Source organism: Acomys minous, assembly GCF_964271855.1.
Source record: "Acomys minous genome assembly, chromosome: 2".
NCBI classification, from domain to species: Eukaryota; Metazoa; Chordata; class Mammalia; order Rodentia; family Muridae; genus Acomys; species Acomys minous.
Genome location: NC_140484.1, coordinates 21458031 through 21480013, shown reverse-complemented (window position 1 = coordinate 21480013; position 21983 = coordinate 21458031). Strand labels below are relative to the sequence as shown.

The window sequence follows — 21983 nt, the reverse complement described above, 5'->3', positions numbered from 1 at the left end:
TAAGTACCCAGTCCTTCAACTGCTAGTGGATAGCAAAGTAGCAAAGCTGTTGCTACTGGTATTAAACTAATCTCATCAAATGTGTGTCGTCTTAAAATAAAAGCAACAGCAAGTGCAATTAGTGATGATTATATTCTCATGGATATGCAGCCATCTGCTGGAGTGTAGTTGACATACCAGGGGTCATGTCCATAAAGAAAACTGACTCTCCTTCTCAACCTCCATCATAGAAGCTTTGTTTGCACTAGATGAGTGGGGCTCAACACAGAGACCTACAACTAATCAAGACACAGAGAATAAGAGACCGCAGTAATCTCAGCCCTAAATGGGATGTCTGTATTACACTTCCTTCTTTCAAGGATAAAGAGTCATGTGCAAGAGAGGGCAGAAAGATTGTAAGAACCAGAAGTGGGGGCTGGGGGTGGTGGCGCCCGCCTTTAATCCCAGCACTCGGGAGGCAGAGGCAAGTGGATCACTGTGAGTTCGAGGCCAGCCTGGCCTACAAAGTGAGTCCAGGACAGTCAAGGCTACACAGAAAAACCCTGTCTCAAAAAAACCAAAAAAAAAAACCAAAAAAAAAAAACCAAAAAAAAAAAAAGAACCAGAAGTGGTAGATACACACAAGGAAACATTATCTTTCTGACATGAGTAGACAGTTATATGTATGAACTTATACCAGTTGTGCTAACATGCATGAGATATGTAAAGCTCCAGCCAGAACATGGAGAAGGGAGATGGGCATAAAGTTCCACCCTCGCTGAGGAGCTAGTGTCAATTAATCTCTATAGTATTTTGTCTGTGTGTAACTGTCATTGCTTTGCTTTTCATCCAGTGTTTTTATCCGTAAGTCAGATGGGTCTAGGTGAGTTTCTTCAGTTCATCCTATTTAGTTTCCATTATGTCTGTTGGATATTTTCAGGGTACCACTGTAATAACATCACTGACATCCATGCTGCATGATGACAAAGAATTTCCCAATCCAGATAAGTTTGACCCTAGTCACTTTCTGGATGAGAGTGGCAATTTTAAGAAGAGTGACTACTTTGTGCCTTTCTCAACAGGTAACAGAAATTAATTTCCATTTGTGCTTTGGAGGACATAATGGAATTTGAGGGTTAGGTGCAATTTCTATGGTGATTTTGCTGGGACTGGTAGATTTGCTCATCATATGTCATAAGGACATACGTTATGACTATATATTTTCTTCGAATGTAATAATTCCTCTTTATTCGACCATTATTAGTGAGCATTAAGGACCCTATCACAGTTTTTCCAAGTTAAGAAAGCAGAGTATATTATTGGTTGAATTTGGGTTCTGGATTAACTCCCAGATGCCTAGGAGCTGCTCTTGGAAGTTAACGTCATTTAGACTTTCCTCATCTGCCATGACAGAGTCAACTATGTTCACATTCTGAGTATCTCCTCCATGGCACCCTTCTCTTCCCAGACAGCTCTGGGAATGCAGGGGCCCTGGAGACTATAACAGGTTCTGAGGAGACTCTCTTCTGAGTTAGGGAAGCAGGTGAGTCAGTGAGGCACTGTAATCTAGTTGGATTAGGGCTGTGAGAGAGGCAGTCCGAGGGGAAGTCACCGACATCCCGCTCTTTCATACCCTAACAGGGTTAGTGTAAAAGGTCAGAGGGAAGTTGGCTGGATTATACAGAGCAAGGAAGTAAGAAAAGAAGAGGAGGCGGGGAACTCTACCAAGCTAAGGAAGCACAGGAGGCGACACTTTCTGTAGATGCAGGAGGTCAGAGTAAATGCAGGCTAAGAAAGACCTTGGGCATGTAGAGGGACACTGTACAGTGTTTCAGGGCCACAAGAGTTTTCTTTACTTATGACCCTCCACCTTGAATGTCCAATCGCACTGCTCATTATGTATGTTGAGTCTCTGGGCATGGGGTCGCTTTCACCTTTTGCTGGAGGGTTTGATTCTTATGTTGGTCTTGGAATGGTACGAATCAAGATGTGTATACAGAGCCCCTTTTATGGAACTCATTTCTTTTGGGCGGGGGGGCAAGGAGGCGAAAGATAAGAAAGCATGGAATTCAAGCAATCTCTGCTATATAGAATATGCATATGATGAGGAAACCATACAAGGATTGTAAGTGAGGAAAGGCCGCTAGCTTCTGAGAGAGTGTCAGAACAGTACTTCATCAAATGGGGCAGCCTGAAGCTTTCGATTTAGTGGTGTTGGAGATTGGTGAAGGGAGCCGTGTCTCAAGCAGAGAACGTGATGTGCATGTTTTCTACACAGATGCCTAACAACTCACTGACTATTGTATAATCTCTATGACAATTTACCACAATTCACAGGAGATTCAGGAACAAATCTTCTTTTGCTATTCCAGGGAAGCGGATGTGTGCAGGAGAAGGCCTGGCTCGCATGGAGCTGTTTTTGTTCTTCACCACCATCCTACAGAATTTTAACCTGAAGCCTCTGGTTGATGTAAAGGACATTGATACCACACCAATTGACAGTGGATTTGGCCATGTGCCCCCATGGTACCAGGCTCGTTTTGTTCCCGTGTAAAGGGCAGTCTCCCATCTGCAGCCTCTCCATTTTGAGCGTAATGTCTACTTCACTCTTGGTACTATAGTTATGTTCTTTCACATTTCCCCATTTTCTTGAGATCCAGTGAACACCAAACCTCGATAAGCAGAGTTCTCTGAGTCCATACACAGTTTTACCCCTCCTCCCTGTATTTTGTGGCACTTGCATGTAGTACTTACATAGTAAGTGCTAATACTTACATGACTCAGTAACTATTAATATAATGTAACATTAATATAATTCCTGATTGTGTTATGGTTCTTCTTGCTTTATGTAGTTTATTTTATACATGTGTACTAATATAATTTTACATGTAAAAAAAATAAAGCTAAAATTAAAGAACTCCACTGAAGGGCTGGAGAGATGGTTCAGATGTTGAGAGCACTGGCTGCTCTTCTAGGGGTCCAGGGTTCAATTCCCAACACACGGCAGCTCACAATTATTTCTAGCTTCAGTTGCAAGGGATCTACCACTCTTACAGAGATATACAAGCAAACAAGACACAGACACACGTAGATATAAATAAACAAATCATTAAAAATAAAAAACTTCAGTGATATATAAATTTTCATAATAGTTAAAATAATAAATAAAATATTGTATTCCATGTGTCAATAAACTATAGCAACTGGTATTCACAGTACAGTTGTAAATTCGGACAAACATTTGAATAATTCTTCGGAAAAATTTAAAGTGAGTACATATATATTCAACAATTCTACTAATAGGTACATGCTAAATTTAAAAAATACATAAGAATGTATATATTAACAATATTCAAAGTAGCTTTACATTAGAAATAAGATGAGTCTCAGTAATATCAGAAAAATTTGGGATAGCTATAAAGTGAATTAATATTATTTTTTCATTACTGTAAGAAACTCCCTGACATAGGCTATTGTGGTGATTAGCTTTGTTAACCTGATACAACTTAGAATCATTTGGGAAGAGACTCTCCATGAGAGATGTGTTCATGTGGTTGGTCTGTGGGCCCACCTGTAGGGCATTGTTTTAAATTGGGTAAGTTGATGTGGGATGATCCAATCCATTATGGCTGGTACCATCCCGAGACAGGGTTTTTGGACTATATAAGATTGGAGAAATCAAGCCGAACATAAGTAAGCAAGCAAGCGAGTGAGCGTATGCGCATTCATTTCTCTCTGCATTTGATTGTGAATGTGATATGACTGGCTGTTTGAAGTACCTGCCTTGACTTACCTACCAGGATGGACTGTAAGCTGGGACTGTATGCTGAAATAAATCCCCTCTCTCCTAAGATGATTTTGGACAGGGTATATTATCACAGCAACAGAACTGAAAATAGAACAGCTACTTGTGAAGAAAAGATAATTTCTTTTAGCTCAGTTACAGAGGTTCAGTGTCTGAACCACATAGTACAGGCTTGGTGTAAGGACTACTGTAAGAAAAAGCGTGGTTGTTCTAAAGAGAACTAGATGTGGTTTACAGTTATTAGATTTTAGGGTGATGTGAGTCAGACAGCATATAGCTGTTTATCTTTGCCTTGGATAAAGAATTCACCAAGCCCAGTATTCATTCAAGCAATAAGTGTTATATGCTAAGCTTCTGACACCCATTTTAACCCACATGTTCTGTAATTATTAACTAACTTGCTGTTTATTTGGATGTCACAGCCTGAGTCATGAAATGTTGGATCACAGTGCCTAGTTAATGTTGGTGAACCCAGCTGAACTGAAACCTGGAGAAAAGGGCGCAAGGTGCAGGGTACACGGCTTCCTGTCTTACTTCTACCACCCTCAGTCTGTGTGGCTCTCTAAGGCCAAGTTTCCTCAGCTCTGACAAAGAATTTTACCTTAGGCAAAGGCATGTGAGAGAATACAAGGGGATATGGTTGGTATGAAATCTCTGGAAACTAAACTGTCAAAATCCCCTCAAAGGTGACCACTAGAACATTGCATAACTCTCTCTGTATAGCTGCAGAGGTGACACTTGTGCATTTTATGTTTGTTCTTTTCTCCGAATGCATCAGAGCTAAATAAGGGGTTCTATTTAGGGACCAAATCAGGATGATGTACATTCGGAGTAATGAAAGGTTGGGAGTTGGTTTTATTTTGCCCTCTGGATAGCTTCAGTACAAGCCATAGGTCACCACAGTGGCCAACAGATCTCATTTCAAGCTCAGTTCTTCTATGTATGAGGTACAAGGTACAACAGGTGTGCTATGCTCCCAGACTTCCTTTACCCATTAAAAAATAGGAATAAGACTCCCTGTTCTAAGTATTTTTTAAAGGGCATATAATGGTAATGTGTATATACGTACACACATACACTTAATTCATTACTTGATATATGTTGGCTCAGATAAAATGTGCACATTTCCCAAGTAGTGGCCTACACAGGAGGCAAAGTAAGTAGGATCTTGAGTTTGTGAACAATGTGAGATACACAAGGGAAACAAAAAATGAGACACGTCTGGGTAATGGCCGCCATGTTCTCCTTATGCATCTCTCATGTTGGTACAGAATTCTGAAATCTTGCATAAGACTTTCAGTCTCAAGGAGGGTAGCCTAGTGTTTGAGAAGCACCATGGGCTAAATCGTATTTTATAGATTAGCTTGAAGACACGGCTTGTCTTCAAAAATCCTAAATTCCCAGCTGGTCACCAGTCTAAAAGCTGGAATGATTTTTTTTTTTTTTTGCAGAAATAACTTACTTCAAGTTCTGGGAAAGTGGCTCAGTTGGTAAAGTGTCCACTGTGCAAGCTTGAGGACATGAGTTCAGTTCCCCCAACACTCATATAAAAGTGGGGATCTGTAGTACATGTCTGTAACCTCAATGCTGGGTGGGGTGGAGTAGAAACAAAACGATCCCTGAAGCTCACTGGCCACCCTGATGATCTCCAAGTTCAGTGAGGGATCTTGTCTCAAAAAAGTCGAGGAAGACTCCAGAAGTCAATCTCTAGCCTCTTTATTCACATGCACACCCAGGTGCACTCATGAATACACATATGTATTTCGTTGCAGCTCAGTTCAGGCCTTAAGATGCAACTGGAACTACTAGGGCTTTGAAACATGCCCTCCACAAATAAAAAAGCACACACACACACACACACACACAAACCCCAGTCCAATACCTGGGTCAAGTCCAACTTCAGACTAGTTACAACAGCTCTCCAGGGTTGGGTAGTAGAGGGAGAGCAGTTGTAGAGAGCAGCTCCCTTTCACGTTTTCCAGCTGGCCTGAGTCCAATAGGAAGAGAGATTAAGTACTCCTTGCTGATTGGTCACTTATGCCTTGGAATCAGCAGCTAGCATTATAAAAGCTCTGGGCTGCCAGCTCACAGGCTTCTCCCTAACAGAAGGCTGCCATGGATCCAGTCCTGGTCCTGGTGCTCAGTCTGTCCTGTCTGCTTCTCCTCTCACTCTGGAGACCGAGCTCCGGGAAAGGGAAGCTCCCTCCGGGCCCCACTCCCCTCCCACTTATTGGAAACATCCTTCAGATAGATATGAAGGACATCAGCAAATCCTTAACCAATGTAAGTATCCTTCTTGCTCTGTAGTATCTGGGAAGCAATGATTAATCTTCGCGGATAGATAAACAAATACCTCACTGGAGACAAATGATTAAACTGTCATTATAAGGCAAAATTTCCCTGTGGATTATGATATCTGGTTTGTCAGAAATGATTAAATGAGATAATGTACTTATCTAGGATGGAAAAATTTATGTTGTAAGATAAAATCCATACAAGCACACTTTTTCATTGTTTCATGGTCCTTAGCTGTGACTTCTTGCACAAGATAAGAGGTAATGGGATTATTTTGAATTTTTACTAGTAAGGTCCAGTGTTTCTGGACTCTGTGCAAAGCTGCTGCCTGGCCTGTGAATGAGCAGCGTGGAAAACATTGTGTTGTGGAAGGCTGCACGTGCTGTCTCTGCTTGCTGTCACCCCTTAGTCAGTAATATCAGGATTACAAATCACCTGGCATCACACTCATCTAGGGAGAGTTTGAAAACGGTAGGTTTCCAGTGCTTAGCACGGGACAACTGAGATAGAGCTCAGCAGACTCCTGAGGCAGAGTTAGTTCTTCATAGCTGAGTATTTGTTTCAGTGTGGAAACTGAGGACTGGCTAGTGGCTCTCGAATTTTTCACCTGTGGGAAATGAAAATGAATTTGAGACTCTTTCAGCCTCCGTCTTTTTATCTGTAAATCCACAGATAAACTTGCTTCAAAGTGCCACAGTTCTGACAGTTTGCACATTAATTTGCTTGGAAATCTTTGGGTAAACTAGACACAGGCTGCATGCAAAAGCTATGACAGCTTTTTTTTTTTCCTGTATTGAATCTAACTAAATTTGAAGTTGTGGTTTTCAGACTACAAATGAGGACAGTAAGAGGCTAATGTCAGCCTAGAGTCTTCTGCTACTTATATTTTCTTTCATACTTCCAGCTCTCAAAAGTCTATGGCCCCATGTTCACTCTGTATTTTGGCCTGAAGCCTACTGTAGTGGTTCACGGGTATGAAGCAATAAAGGAAGCCCTGAATGAACTCGGAGAGGAATTTTCTGGAAGGGGTAGCTTCCCAATTGTTGAAAGAACGAATAATGGCTTTGGTAAGTGTTCATGTGTACACATGTGCATGTATGTGTATGCATGTTTATACATGTGTATGCTGGGCAGGAATTGGGGGCATGAAATAGCAAAAGCTCCTTGGGCATGGAGCCAAGTGGCAGTCCGAGGCCAGCCCCTCCTTCTTGTCTCCCTTCTAATGTCCATTTCCTGTTCCGGCAGGACTCATTTTCAGCAATGGAACAAAATGGAAGGAGCTTCGGCGCTTCTCGCTTATGACCTTGAGGAATTTTGGAATGGGGAAGCGGAGCATTGAAGATCGCATCCAAGAGGAAGCATGCTGTCTTGTGGAAGAGCTAAGGCAAACAAACGGTGGGTTCCTGGCTCTTCCTCTACATGCCCTTTTCAACACTGCACTAGTAGCTGGCTCCTTGTGGGCAGTGCTTGTCAGCTCTCATGCTAGTGCCCAGGGACAGAGCTTAGCTTGTGCCCTTATGTTTGCTCGCACTGTGCACGAGGTATGGACATACTCATGAAATCTTATTCTGCCCAGCTTGTTTTCAAAACCAAACATCATGGAGATAGAAAGTTTTAAGCCTCATAAAAATTCATACGGGGTCATATTTTCCAATAGTGTAATTGTGACTTTATTATTTAGAATATTTCTCAGGAGAATAATTTTCAAGTATGCATGATATGAATGGGCCCATCATATTTTTATGTAATGAGAGAAAGTGACATGTTTTGTCACTGAGGTGGTCTATATCTGTCTGGTCAGTTTTAGTGACACAGTGACACAGATTTACTTCAAGACCCATCCTTGCATCTCTACTGATAATGATACTTAGCATGTTTTTATTTTCTTTTGCTTAGGCAGTTTTGAGTACTACTTTCTTCAGCTGCATTCACCCTTTAAACAAAGGGCTGTTTAAAACATATCAGCTGGTTATTTGATGTCAATAGCTACTTTCTATGCTAGTCTATATCTCTTGAGCAAATAATGTACTATGTTGAATTCTGCTAATATATAACGTATATGAAATTACTTATTTACTGCATTTCAATTACTGCTAACTTTATCCTACCTTCCCCTAATTGTAAGTTAGCTTTCATTCTGTCCTTTGTTATTTGCTTATTAGCCATGTTTTAATTTTCTATAGTTTGCAATTTTTGATTCATAGATGCCTTCTAGATCTAGGAAAGGGGCCTCTACTCCCAGGCATGGCTATTTCCTAGGCACAGAAAACGTGCCTTTGATATTTTAACTATCCCATTCACCCAAATGTTTTCTTTGCCCATTTCACAAACGGAAATCCTGTCTTTTGGGTTTTTAAAATTTTTTTTTGTTTTTGTTTTTGTTTTTTTGCCCCAGGTCACCCCCACATCAAGGTATGGGATCCCTAAGAGCATCCTTATAGTTCAGATGCCACTGAGGCTGCTGTCAATAAAGCTTACTCAACGTTCCCAGCCTGTTCATGCCTTCCTCCTGTGTAAGACCTAATGTCTTTGCTCCTGACTGCTGGCCAACCCTGACACTGTCCTTAAGTGACATGGCGTGAAGTGGTTTGCCATGTCTTGGGATCTGTAACCACCAGTCTTTCCCACAATTTTCATGTGATTTGTTACCCTCAACATATCTGGATAAAAAGGAAGTTCTGCGTGCATCTTAAATGACTGTTTTTTGGGGGGGGCTTGGAACTTTTATTACAATTATTTAAGCTGATGCTAGCTCTACTCATGAAACTGTTCCTCCCCTCCTCCCCAGCTTGGATTCCAAGTTACCCCAGGTTTTAATTCTCTTCCTGAAATGTAAGGATACATTACAAATCCTATCAAATTTCTGTTTGTTTGTTTGTGTTTTTCAAGTCAGGGTTTCTCTGTGTACCCTTGGTCATCCTGGACTCACTTTGTAGACCAGGCTGGCCTGGAACTCACAGAGGTCTATCTGCCTCTGCATCGCAGAGTGCTGGGATTACAGACATGTGCCACCATGCCTGGCACTGATTAAATTTTTTTGAGATTCATTTATTTTCAGTTTTGCTTTATGTGTATAGGCATCTTACCTTCATGCATGCCTGTGTACTGTAAGTGTCTGGATTTGTCTACTGGGCCAAGGTCACTGGATATAGCCATGAGGATTAAATCAGGCAGATCGGAGAGTCCACAGCACAGCTGAGGCTGTGACAATTTTATTAAGAGCAATCAATCTTTTTTTTTTTTTTACCTCTATCAGAAACAGAATGTTATTTCCAGGATCAATACAGTTGCAGTTGCCAAATTTAGTGACTAAGATGCATCACTGCCTGAGGGAGTGCATCAGTCTCTCAGGAACTGGAAGGCACATTGTGCAGCAGGAGCCATGGACTCTAACCTGGCAAATGTATAATGCATGCCTCTCAAGGCAGCTAGGCCAAGCCAACTCTATGGTTCCCTGCAGTGTACCATGTGTGTGCCATGCCTCTGGAGGCCTAAGAGGACACTGGATTCCCCCACAACTAGGGTTGTATATGGTTGTGACCCATAAGCCTCCTGGGTTCTCTAGAAGAGTAATTAGGGCTCTTAATTGCTAAGCCATCTCTCTAGCACCAGAAATTAGACTGTTCAATCTGAACGAACACACACACACACACACACACACACACACACACACACACACAAATCTTTGTGTGTTTTCAAGACAGTGTCTCGCTATGTAAACTTGTTGGTCCTAGAACTTATTATGTAGACCAGGCTGGCTTCAGACTCACTGAGATCTGCCTGCTCTGCCTCCAGAATGCTAGGATCAAAGGTGGGTGCCACTACACCTGACTTAAAATTTAAATTAATAATTTAAGTTTAAATTATTCTTTATCTTCTAAGACAAAATACGTCTCTCTGTTTCTGTCTCTGTCTCTCTCTCTGTCTCTTTCTGTCTCTCTGTCTCTGTCTCTGTCTCCCTCTCTGTCTTTCTTTCTTTCAATAAAAAGCTGAATATCTTGGTGTTTTACCTGAAAAGGAATCCGGTGTCATGTCTGCCAACTATTCAGGTTTCTTTAATTTGAATTCCCTCCCATTTCTTTACATACTTTCATTTATTACACACATTTTGTTTCATTTTATTGCATCTATGGTATGAATTTGAGGACTCTGATGCATAAAGCTTATTGGCCATTCAATTAAAACCATTTTGGAACAGCATCTCCCTCTTTAGCCCAGTTTATTCTCAAGCTTACCACCCTTTCCTTCTGAGGGGGAGAGGCTGGGACTCTAGGGTCCTGCAAAGCACTAGTGGAATCACCACCATTTTATTTAAATATGCCATTGCAAAATTAATATTACTCATGCTTTTGTTTCTTATGATCAAATTGACTTAAATGATTGTCAAATTAAAAAAAAAGTATATATTTTGTTGTGGCTATATAGGGCAATAACCCAAGATTCTAGTAGAGGTTAAACTTTATCTAAATAAATTAAACTGATATACCTGGTAACTAGTGACAAAACAAAACTAAAACTAGATATTTTCTTTTTCTTTTTATTATGTGGGAAAAGAATCTATTTCCAATGGAAGGAAAAATAAAATAAAAATTACATATTTTCTTTTCAATTCTTTTTCAATGTTGAAATGAAGAAACTATAAGACTCCATTACTAATGTAAATGTTGCATTTGTCACATTTGGTTTTACATTTAAAATGACTTTTTAATTTCGCCTTTATTTTAGGGAAAAAAAATCTCTAACAATTGGTGCTTGTTTTTGTTAGCTTTTTAAAAAAAAATATGGGTATTTCTGCTCCTGTAGATTTGCCCTGATGAATGTATGCATTTCCTGTAACCCTTTCCTCCCTGGTCATCTTCTCTGCAGGCTGTTCTGGACACAACTCCTTCAGCTCTCCACTGGGAACAATATGTTTCTGGACAGCTATTTCTTCCTTAATTGTGTATAAACTTCAGGAGGGATAAGGTTCTACACCAAAAACTTGAGTTTTTTAAAATTATACTTCTTTTTTTAACATATACATTTATATTATCACACATAAATAAAATAAACTAGATACAGCAGAAAGAACTATGAAACAATCAGGAATTATATAAATGTCATATTCATAGTGATTTGGCTGTTTGTATTTGACAGCCTTGAAGAAAACATCTTTTCTATTTTGGTCATTCTAAAATTCTGAAAGAAAATCAATATCTATCATATCTCATCTCTATCAACTTAAAACATCTACCTAGACCTAAAAATATCTTAACCCCTAAACAACTAAGCTTAATTGTAAGACTAAACTATCTGGTCTTCAACCCCATCAGATACTTGAGAATGAATAAAACTTAATTACCTAAGTGAACTGAAAGTGCAGGTTAGCAGCTTCCAAAATGAAAAAATGACAGAGACAGTTTATGTGTTCTTAAAAGTGGTCATATATTTTCTTAGAACTTAACTTAGAATATGTACCCAAGAGTGATGTTCACACTGGGGGCAGATGCTAAAGATTTAGCTAATGATTATGAAGCAAGCTAGGAATAAAGAAAAAGGGTGTGCTAATAGGAAGTGTGTAGAAATTCTTGCCAGTATGGTAATTTCATTGCTAATACTCAGATTCTAAAACTATTAGTTGTTTTTAGTTCAAAGATAAGGTCTTTTACACAAATGTTTTAATGATATTTTAAAATGTTTCCGATCCTTCAGGCTCACTCTGTGATCCCACATTCATCCTGAGCTGTGCTCCCTCCAATGTGATCTGCTCAGTTATTTTCCATAATCGTTTTGATTATAAAGATAAGAGTTTTCTTAACTTGATGGAGAAATTCAATGAAAACTTTAAAATTTTGAACTCCCCATGGATGCAGGTGAGACAAGCACATCTCTTAATAAATCATTTATGTTTATTTCTCTAACAAATTAAAATTTTTACTTTAGTGCAATGTGTTTATTTTCCAGACATTTACCTTGAAGCTTGGTATAAAGAACTTTGTTGGAAAGCAGAATCAGTCTCTTTTGCCCTTCTTCCCTCCCTCCCTCCTTCCCTCCCTCCCTCCCTCCTTCTCTCCCTCCTCTCAGTTACTCAGGAGGGAGTAGGTGAAATGAAGGGAGAGGCTAAAGATGAATCTCAGTGTGGAGAGCTTGTTTAGTTTACACAGGGCCCTGGGTTTGATCCCCAACACAACAATTACAAAAGGACGCTGCATACCAGTTACAAGGTCCCATTGTCAAGGCCACCGCCAAGCCAAGGAGACAGGTGGGACAAGGTCAGACACAAATCTACAAAGCCTTTTCTACTTTTCAAAAAAATATTCATGAGTGTTGTATCCATATGCCCACAGAGGCCAGAAGAGGGCATCGGATCCCCTCAAACTGGTATTACAGACAGTTAGGAGCCATTTTGTAGGTGCTAGAAATCCAACCTGGCTCCTTTGGAAGAGCAGAAGGTCCTCTTAACATCTGGGCATCTCCCCAGCCCTTTTCTCATCATTTTAAACCCGCTTCCTCTATTTTATCAACTCCGCTTTCACATAAGCTTTATGTTCCAGAGTTGTGACTAAGTTGATTCTGTTTCTCCTCTTGTCCCCCTCTTTCTTCTTAAAAGTTTTCATGGCTGAATGAAGTGTCTGCCCATGAGTGAGTGTTTCCACACCCATGGTCCTATCCAGATCTTGGCATAGTGGCATGGACTTCTCAAGAAATACTGCTGAGACCTTCAGACTTTCAGACCATGTGGCAATGCTCAAATATAGTTCAAGGCCACTCGAGGGATTTCCCCACTGACTCCCTTTTCCAGGCAACACTTTGCTGACAGCCTGGAAACATGTTCAAGCTCCCAGAGGACATCCAGGTTTTCATTGAGAAGATTCTGTTACTCACAGGCTTGTCTGTCAAACAAGGCAGAGACATTATCGTCACTTTGTATGGCTGAAATTTCTACCCTGAGAATACCAAGGATAGGTACTTACGAACGCTAATGGGAATGTTGACTGGGCTTTAGAAGGTGTCACAGAATCCCACTCTGTTGGGCTGGCATGCCCTGTACACTGCCTGGAAGATATCTGTGCGGTTGTATAGAAATTATTTAACTGCTCTTGGGTATAAATATTTATCCATAAAATGCTGAGTTCTGTTTCATGATTAAAAAAAAAAAGCATAATTTCCTATTTGTTCAGATAAAACAGACTCTTTAGGAGAAATTTTACTATGGTATCACTAGTTGAGACTCTTAATTTGATTTTCTAATATTATTTATTTTTAATTTAAAATTTTGTGAGATTTTTCTTTTCAATTTTCTGCAACTCATCCTCTTTTATCAAACATAGATTCTTTTATCATACAATATAATTTGAATACAGTTTCCTGCCCTCTGTACTCCCCTCGACCCAGTTCCTTTACACTTCCTCTCCCATCTGGACCTACTTCCTTTCTGTCCCATTAGAAAAGACCAGACTTCTAAGCTATAACAACAAAACAGCAAAATAAAATACAGTAAGATACAACTAATACCATCATATCGAGGTTGTACAAGTCAAAACAACAGAAAAATAAAAGAGCCCCAAGAGAGGGCACAACAATTAAAGACTCACTGTTACGCATTCAGGAGTCCCCCAGAAGCTCTAAACTGAAAGCTATGGTACGTATGCAGAGGACCTAGGGCAGATGTGTTTAGGCCGTATGATTGCTGCTTCAGCCTGTGAATTCATAGAAGCTTTGCTCAGTTATTTTAGAAGGCCTTGTTCTCCTGGTGTTCTTCATCCCCTCTGTCTCCGTGACTCCTGCCTTCTCTTCTGCAAGGTTCTCTGAGCTCTGAGGAGGAAGGATTTGATGAAGAAATCTGGTTTAGAACTGTATGTGTTCTACGGTCTCTCTCTCTCTCTCTCTCTCTCTCTCTCTCTCTCTCTCTCTCTCTCTGTCTCTGTAATGTCTGACTGTGTGTCTCTGTATTTGGTCCCATCTGCTGCAGGAAGAAGCCTCATTTTTGAGAATTTCATACAGAGTATTATATACTAACATCATTTTCATTCTTTCTTCCTCTACCTTTCTATGAAATTAATGAATTCTCTAGTATGCTGATATATATCATATATATGTATATATGTGAACAAGCTACTGAGTACACTTAGTGTTGCTCATGTGTTTAGGACTGGCCTCCTGGGATTAGATGACATATTGTGAATCATCATTCTCCTTCCCTTAGCAGCCATTGGTTGCCTGCAGCTCTAAATCTACAGTCAGTTGTTCTCTGCATTTTGATCACTTGTGGGTTACTGTAATAGTATTATCCATCTGTTTTAAGAAGAAGTTTCTTTGATGAGGGGTGAGAGCTACACTTAGCTGTGAGCATAGGATAAATATTTAGAATGCAGTTAGGAAGTATATCGATTTAGGAAGTAGCAGTAGTAGGTTCTCCTGTAGGGTCTGTAACCTGACCAAGTTTACAGTACAACTCATGAATTCCTTCCACTGAGCAGGAGTTAAGTCCTAGAAGACAGCTGTTGGTTACTCCCAAGATATAAATGCCACTGTTGCATCTTCGGGGATATCTTGTTGTTCTGGTCAGTGTTGTGGTTTGTAGGTTTTGTAGCTGCATAAAGACTTACAGTTGCTTTTCTTTCTTGGCAACTTGTGTATCGCCTTTGAATACAGTGAGAGTCAGTCCTCAGTGAAGAGATTTCCAGGGTGCTTTCAGATGGATTCTTCTAGGTCCTGTGTGTCTGGTGTGTGGGTTGTCTTCAGCAGTAGGGTCTTAGATTTAAGTTCTGAGAGGCAATTAAGGACAATGGCAATAGTCTATACTGCTTTAAGAGCTTGTTAGGCTGGGTGGTGGTGGCACACACCTGTAATCCCAGCACTTGGGAGGCAGAGGCCAGCCTGGTCTACAAAGCAAGTCCAGGATAGTCAAGGCTACATAGAGAAACCCTGTCTCTAAAAAAACCAAAAACCAAACCAAACCAACACACACACACACACACATGCACACGCACACGCACACGCACACGCACACACACATGCACACACACACACACATCCCAAACAAAAAGAACAAAAAAACAAACTAACAACAACAACAACAACAACAAAAAGGAGCTTGTTAGACTTCCACAACTACCAACTTGAAGGGAGATTTCCATGCCTATCCCTGGGTTTTTTGTGAGCTAGTCTGTGGTTCTTGAGGGGCGCATACAACTTCATTTCCTACATATATATATTAGACTTCAAATATATATATATATGTGTGTGTGTGTGCATGTGTGTACATATATGTGTATATACATACAACTATATATTATATATATATTTTAAGGAAATGTAAAATAATGTTTTCCTATGGCCTTTTCAAGTACATGTAGAGTTATTTACCTTCTTCCCGCCATCTCCTGTACTACTCCACCTCCCTAGTTAAAGTCTCCCTCCCTATTTTACACTTTCCCCATCTCCTTCTTCATGATCTTTGCATCCTTCCCAGTTATAGAGTAAAAATTCCATTCTGGAGATGAGTACTAATAGTGAGAAGGGCAGGAGTGGCACTGTGTTCTATAGTACATTGCTCCAATTGCCTTAATCTCTGCTCTCATAAATAACATGTAACACACAGAAATAAAATTTCAAAGGTTAAAAAATTTTAAATCAGCACATGAATTGATGGGCGTACTGGCTCTGACTATCCAACTCTCAATGAGATGAAGTTTCAGAAGGCGGAGAGAGCCAGCTCAGATGGCAGATGATTGCATGGCTCAGTGATGGCCCCTGCTGTGCAAAGAAGGGAAGATGTTAAAGTAAAGAGAGCTCTTGTGGGTTTAACTGCATGTTCAGTATCAGTTAAACATCAGCACAAACTGTGTGAAAGATAGTTCATATGATTGTCTGACCTCTGACCCCTAACACCTTGTTTCCAAGCTTCAAGAGTTCAGAAAGAAGTTACTTAGCACATCATCTTCTTCCACTTCCATCTTCTGTGCTACTCTCTTTTTCTTTCAGAAATATTTTTGCTTCATCATATTTTATTTTATTTGAGGCTTGGTTTTTCTGTGTAGCCTTGGCTGTCCTGGGACTATCTCTGTAGATTAGGTTATTCTTGAACTGACAGAAATCATCCAATCTCTGCTTCTTGAGTGCTGGGATTAAAGGGATGCATCACTACTGCTTGGCATTTTGTCATATTTTAAGGTTATTTTATTTATTTGTTTTTGTGTGTTTGTGTACATGTATGTCTGGTACATATGTGCATGCATACATGCATGTGGAGTCCAGACGACAAGCTTCTTTAGGTACTCTATACCTTGTTTAAGGGACAGAGTCTCTCTTTGGCCTGTAGCTCACCTACAAGGTAGACCAGCTGGCCATTGAGCCTTGAGGATCTGCCTGTCTCTGTCTCCTTAATTCTGGGGTTAAAAGTATGGATCCCCATGTCTGGCTTCTTTAAATGAGTTCTGAGAACTGAATTTTGATTCTCAGTTAACGCAGTCAGTGTTTACTGATTGAGCTTTCTCTTTAACATCCTGTACTGATACATCTTTTTGTTTGCTTTTCTGTTACATTTTTATTTTTGTTTTTTAAAGTTTAATTAATTTATTCAGATCACAACTCAATTGTTATCCCATCACTTGTATCCTCCCATTCCTCCCTTCCTCCCGCTTTCACTCTATTCCCCTCCTCTAGGTCTATGACTGAGGGGGACCTCCTCCTCCCTCTATGTGGTCATAAGCTATCAAGTCTCGGCAACCTGGATTATTTTTTCTTTGGGAGCCACCAGGGATCCTCACAAAAGGGAGGTGGTCAAATATGGGGCACCATTGTTCATGTCAGAGTCAGTCCCCACTCTCCACATAACTGTGGAGAATGTCCTGTCCATTGGCTAGATCAGAGTAGGGGTTCGATGTTGACTACTTGTATTGTCCTTGGTTAGTGCAGTAGTTTGATCAGACCTCCCCCCCCCCCCCCCGGCCCCCGAGCCACCCATCATGATGTTCTTCTTGTAGGTTTCTAGGTGTTTTTTTTGAGAAAGGGTTTTTCTGTGTAACCTTGGCTGTCTTTAAACTCACACAGATCCTCCTGCCTCTGCTTTTCAAGTGCTGAGATTAAAGGCTTTTGCCACCATCTCCTGGCTATCTGCTGTAATTTTTAAAAGAGTGTTTATAAAAGCAGTTTTAGGTCAATAACAAAACCCAGTGGAAGGTACAGAGATATTCCTACAGTTTCCAGTGAGCTCCCTGACTTTTGATTGTTTTCTGATCTCAGTCTCCAAGAGTAGTTTAGGTTTTTTTTTCTTTTAACATTTATTTTATTATTATTGAGAATTAAATTTCATAGGTGACAATTGTATTTACATAATTTCTACCCACACTCTCCTTCTCTAGCTCTTTCTCTGCTGCCTGATTTCATCTAAATTCATGACATCTCCTTCTTTAAATATTGTTTAAATATTTAAATATAGAATGCATAAATAAATATATAAATACATGCATTATATTTATGTGTGTGTGTTTACCCCTTTACAAACTTATGTGTGTAAGTTTACCCCTTGGGATTTGGATAACCTAGCAGGGGTCTCATCTCTGGATAAGACTGATTCTCCAATTTTTAGCAGCTGTTAGTTGCCTCTCATCTTGGGGTGGGGTCTTGTGAGATTTCTTACATCCATGTTGGTCAACTGGAGCTGTCATTGTGCAGGTCTTGTATAGACTGCATTTAAAGATTTCAAGGGTATAAGTCCTTATCATATAGCAAAGACACTATCTCATATAGAACCTGGTGTAACAACTGAAACCAGGGAATTAAAAAGGGTATCTCGGCTTTAAATAGCCATATCTGTCTCAAGACCATGCTTGGCAAGTGCCCTGTTAGATCTATCTGCCAGAGGAGTTACTCTCATGAAATCCCACAGCTGAGTTTTACCATTATGTGGCCAGATCACATTTGATTGTCTTTGTCAACATAGTGGACTCTTTTCTATATTTAGTTAAATGTTCTTGGTCAAATGAGGACCAAACTCACTTTACCTTTTAACCATTGCTTGGCATATGCTGAATACAACTTCAATACATGTTTATATTTAGTACCTTTAAAAAAAGATGGTATATTAGTATGCTACCTGAGTTATTCTCAAACTCATAGGCTCTGTTGACTCACTCACAGAGGCATCCTGAATAACTGGATTACAAATGTGAGTGACCACATTTAGCTTAGTAAACATATATATTTAAATCTTTAAGGTCTGCAATGCTCTGCCTGCCTTCATCGATTATCTCCCAGGGAGCCATAACAAAGTAATTAAAAATTATACTGAAATAAAAAATTATATTTTGGGGCGAGTGAAAGAGCACCAAGAAACACTGGACAAGGACAACCCTCGGGACTTCATTGACTGTTTCCTGATCAAAATGGAACAGGTAAAATGTTATTTGTTGGTTTTCATTTTGCATTTCATCAGTCATTTCTATTCTTATTGGGGAAAGTTTAACTTTTCAGGCAAGAAAAACTTGGTAGGCACTTTAGGTTCCTATTGTGGGCATGAATTGGACCAGCATCATTTAGGATTTAGAATTGAATTGTTAAGCAATTAAAATACAAGAGAACCCATCTAGACCTAAAAACATCTTAACCCCTAAACAATTAAGCTTCATTCTAAGTTGATAATGATGGAAATGTGATGGAAATTGAGATGCACCATGATAGGAAAGATGCCTTCTTCAAGGCTGTCAAATACAAATAGCTAAAACATTAAGAATGTAACATTTATATAATTCCTGATTGTGCCATGGTTCTTCTTGCTATAGGTAATCTATTGTATATGTGTGTAATATAAATGTATATGTAATAAGAATATAATGAATAAAATGAAAGCTTAACAAGAAGCAGATTATATTTATAGTCTCCAAGTAGCTCTCCACAAACGACATCTTATTAAAAGAAAGATGTAATTTTACATGGGAAACAATCACAGAAAACTTTATAATAAAGTTTTCTAAGATAACACTACCAATAATGGAATAAACATCTAATAAGATCCAGTGAAAAAATACAAGAGAACTATTTAATAAGTTATACAAGGAAAGAGAATATACACTTCAGGTGTGTTGGACCTATAACTTAGAAAATACAAAATATCACAAATCAAAGTAAAAAGTGAAAAATATAAATTGGACTTGATCATATAGGAGAATGACAAGTGTACTTAACCTGGCAGCTTCCCAGACGACTTGAACTTGTTACTAATCTTGGAGTATTTGCAGTTAGGCAGCAGGAATGAGAATTTAAGACGTGTAGAATGAAGTGATGAGAGGCTCAGATGTGCGTGGTGATGCAGAGAAGGGTAAGAACCTTAGCTGAGTTGAGCCAGGAATGATTTAGGACAGACAATCTGGTAAAGACGTCTTTGAGGTACTCTGCAAGCATAACAAAACTGCAGTGCTCCTGCTACACAGGGGGCAATCACTGAGTTCAGTAGAGTGATATCAGAGATGAGAACTGGATTCAAGAGACAGCTTAAGGCCTTTCCCTTCTTTGGACTGTCTTAATGGTAGTCTGTATTATGAAAAAAATAGAATCTCAAATAGTGTTATTAATCTTGGCTTGTTCTCAGCCATCTTGAAGTTTTAAACGTTATTTATTTATTTTCCATTCATTAGAGTTTTGCACATTAAAAGAGGCATCATATCCTATGGGACTACAGTTATAGGTGGTTGTGAGACACAATGTGAGTTCTGGGAATTGAACTCAGGACCTCTGGAAGAGCATCCAGTGCTTTTAACTGATGAGTAGCTATCTCTCCAGCCCCACCATCTTGAATTTTAATCTATCTCACATTTTAAAAATCTACCAATTTGTTCATAGGTACCTCGGTTGTTCCCAGTGGACAATACTGAAAATAATGAAGAGCAGGCATCTCTTTCAATTATTAATTTCAATTAGTTTTTGGATATATTTTTATTCTTTTGAGGAACTGCCATACTATGGATGGTAATACTTTACAATAGAATATGAATGTTCAGTTTTTCCTTTGTCTGTACCTTCACTTGTACTTAACATTGTTTAAGAAACTCCTCAGTGACTAGCACCATTAGGGATGCTTGCATGACTCTATAATGCAACCATTCGCTCCTATGGTTTAGATAACCACACAGATGTTTATTCCCCTCTGGTCCAGTCACTGATTTAAGAGTCAAGTTACTGGGAACCTTTGAGATAGACTATTTCAATTGTGTCTTGTCCTCATTTCACTTAGAAAATTCTGTATGTTGGGACTGTTAAAGAATTTTTTTGATAGACTCTTTTGCCATTCTTGACCCAAAATATTTTCAACTTTTACTTCTCATTTGGTATGAATATGAATAATTTTTTAGTTGACATGTGTGCTGGTCTCTAAATCTATTCTTACATCAATATATATACATATGTAAATCAATAAATGCATATAAATATATACAAATATACTTACTTATCTACCAAAAATATATATTTTGATGTATATATATCTATTAATGTAACAATAGGTACAGGGAGAGTCAGGAGTCTCTTTTCCCCTCTCCTCTGTTTATTTATTTAATTACTTTACATCCCAATCTCAGCTCCCTCCCTCTTCTCATCTCAGTTCCACCCCACTCCCTTCTCCCACTCTTCCTCTCCTTCCTCCCAGAGAAGGGGAGGTCCCCAAATGGTACCAATCCACCATGGTGTCTCAAGTCACTGCAGGACTAAGCACATTCTCTCCTGCTGGGGAGTGACAAGGCAGCCAGCTAGGGGAAAGTGACCCAATGGTAGGTAGCAGATTCAGCGACAGCCCCTGCTCCTATGGTTAGGGGACCTGCATGATGACTATGCTGCATATTTGCTACCTATGTGTAGGGGGTTTAGGTTGTCCATGCAAGCTCTTTGGTTGGTGGTTCAGTCTTTGTGAGCCCAAGAAGACCTTGAGAATAGTCAGGGGTCTCTTATTCAACTCTGTGCCATGCTCTAAAAACTACAAATTCTTCCTGGATACGGTAGTACATGCCTGCCATTTTCCATGCTTACATTAGTATATGAATATTCATATTGATGTTAAAGAATTATTATTATTTAGAATTATGCACAGGTCTGTGTATTTGTAAGTTTGTACATATGAGTGCAGGTTACCCTGGAGGCCAGAGGTGTCAGATCCTTTGGTGCTGGAATTACAGATGGTTGTGAGCTGCCAACCATATGTAATCTATATACAGATGATATGGGAGCTGGGAACCAAAGTTGGGTCCTCTGGAAGAGCAACAGGTACTTTTAGCGGCTGAGGCATCTCTCCAGCCTTCGTACAGACCTTAAATTACTCATGTTCCAGTAAATGTATACCATCTCCATTGCCACAATATGTTTTAAATAAGAAGGAATGAAAATTTTTACCAGTGGGCTCTTTTTCTTATGTTATTTATGTGACATGTTTTGCATGGCTAACACAGCTATAAGAAGGCCTGAGAAACTGAGTTTTGATGCGAGGGGGGGGAAAAAAAATAAAGGCCTCGAAATGAAGATTGAGTCAGTTTATTTACATTATCGGTCATACTGTGAACTTGCTGTAATATTTTTACTATGCCATTCACATTCTAAATGTGCTCATCTGTAGACCTTGTATTATTTGGAATTTGTTGAAATTGAGCATACTCTCTAATAATGAGATAACACTTCCCAGGAAAAGCACAACCCGCACTCTGAGTTTACTATCGAAAGCTTGATGGCGACTGTGACTGACTTGTTTGTAGCTGGATCAGAAACCACAAGCACGACCCTGAGATACGGACTCTTGCTCCTACTGAAACACAGGGAGGTCACAGGTATGACTCTGACGTGGGGGAAGCAAAGTTAGTCTTCTTTAGATAGCTCTGAAAGAAGTTTCAGTATTGATGGTTTTGTGTCACCAGATGTCATTTGTACACATATGATGAGATAA

At 39.5% G+C, this 21983-nt stretch overlaps 1 protein-coding gene across 3 annotated transcripts in view; it reads left to right on the top strand.

The window, feature by feature from the left end:
* The window catches only part of LOC311582230 (cytochrome P450 2C55), a 51164-nt gene that overhangs the window by 24674 nt on the left and 4507 nt on the right, over nt 1–21983 (top strand). The window contains exons 1-6 of one of the 3 annotated variants that reach the window (XM_084755165.1): nt 5894–6067; nt 6984–7146; nt 7325–7474; nt 11771–11931; nt 18280–18456; nt 21726–21867. In XM_084755165.1, the coding sequence (XP_084611291.1) occupies nt 5900–6067; nt 6984–7146; nt 7325–7474; nt 11771–11931; nt 18280–18456; nt 21726–21867 (961 nt within the window). In that variant the 5' untranslated portion in view covers nt 5894–5899. Of the gene's footprint in view, nt 1–919; nt 1062–2351; nt 2902–5893; nt 6068–6983; nt 7147–7324; nt 7475–11770; nt 11932–18279; nt 18457–21725; nt 21868–21983 lie in introns of those variants that run through there. The other 2 variants (XM_084755166.1, XM_084755164.1) reach the window with 2 other exon arrangements.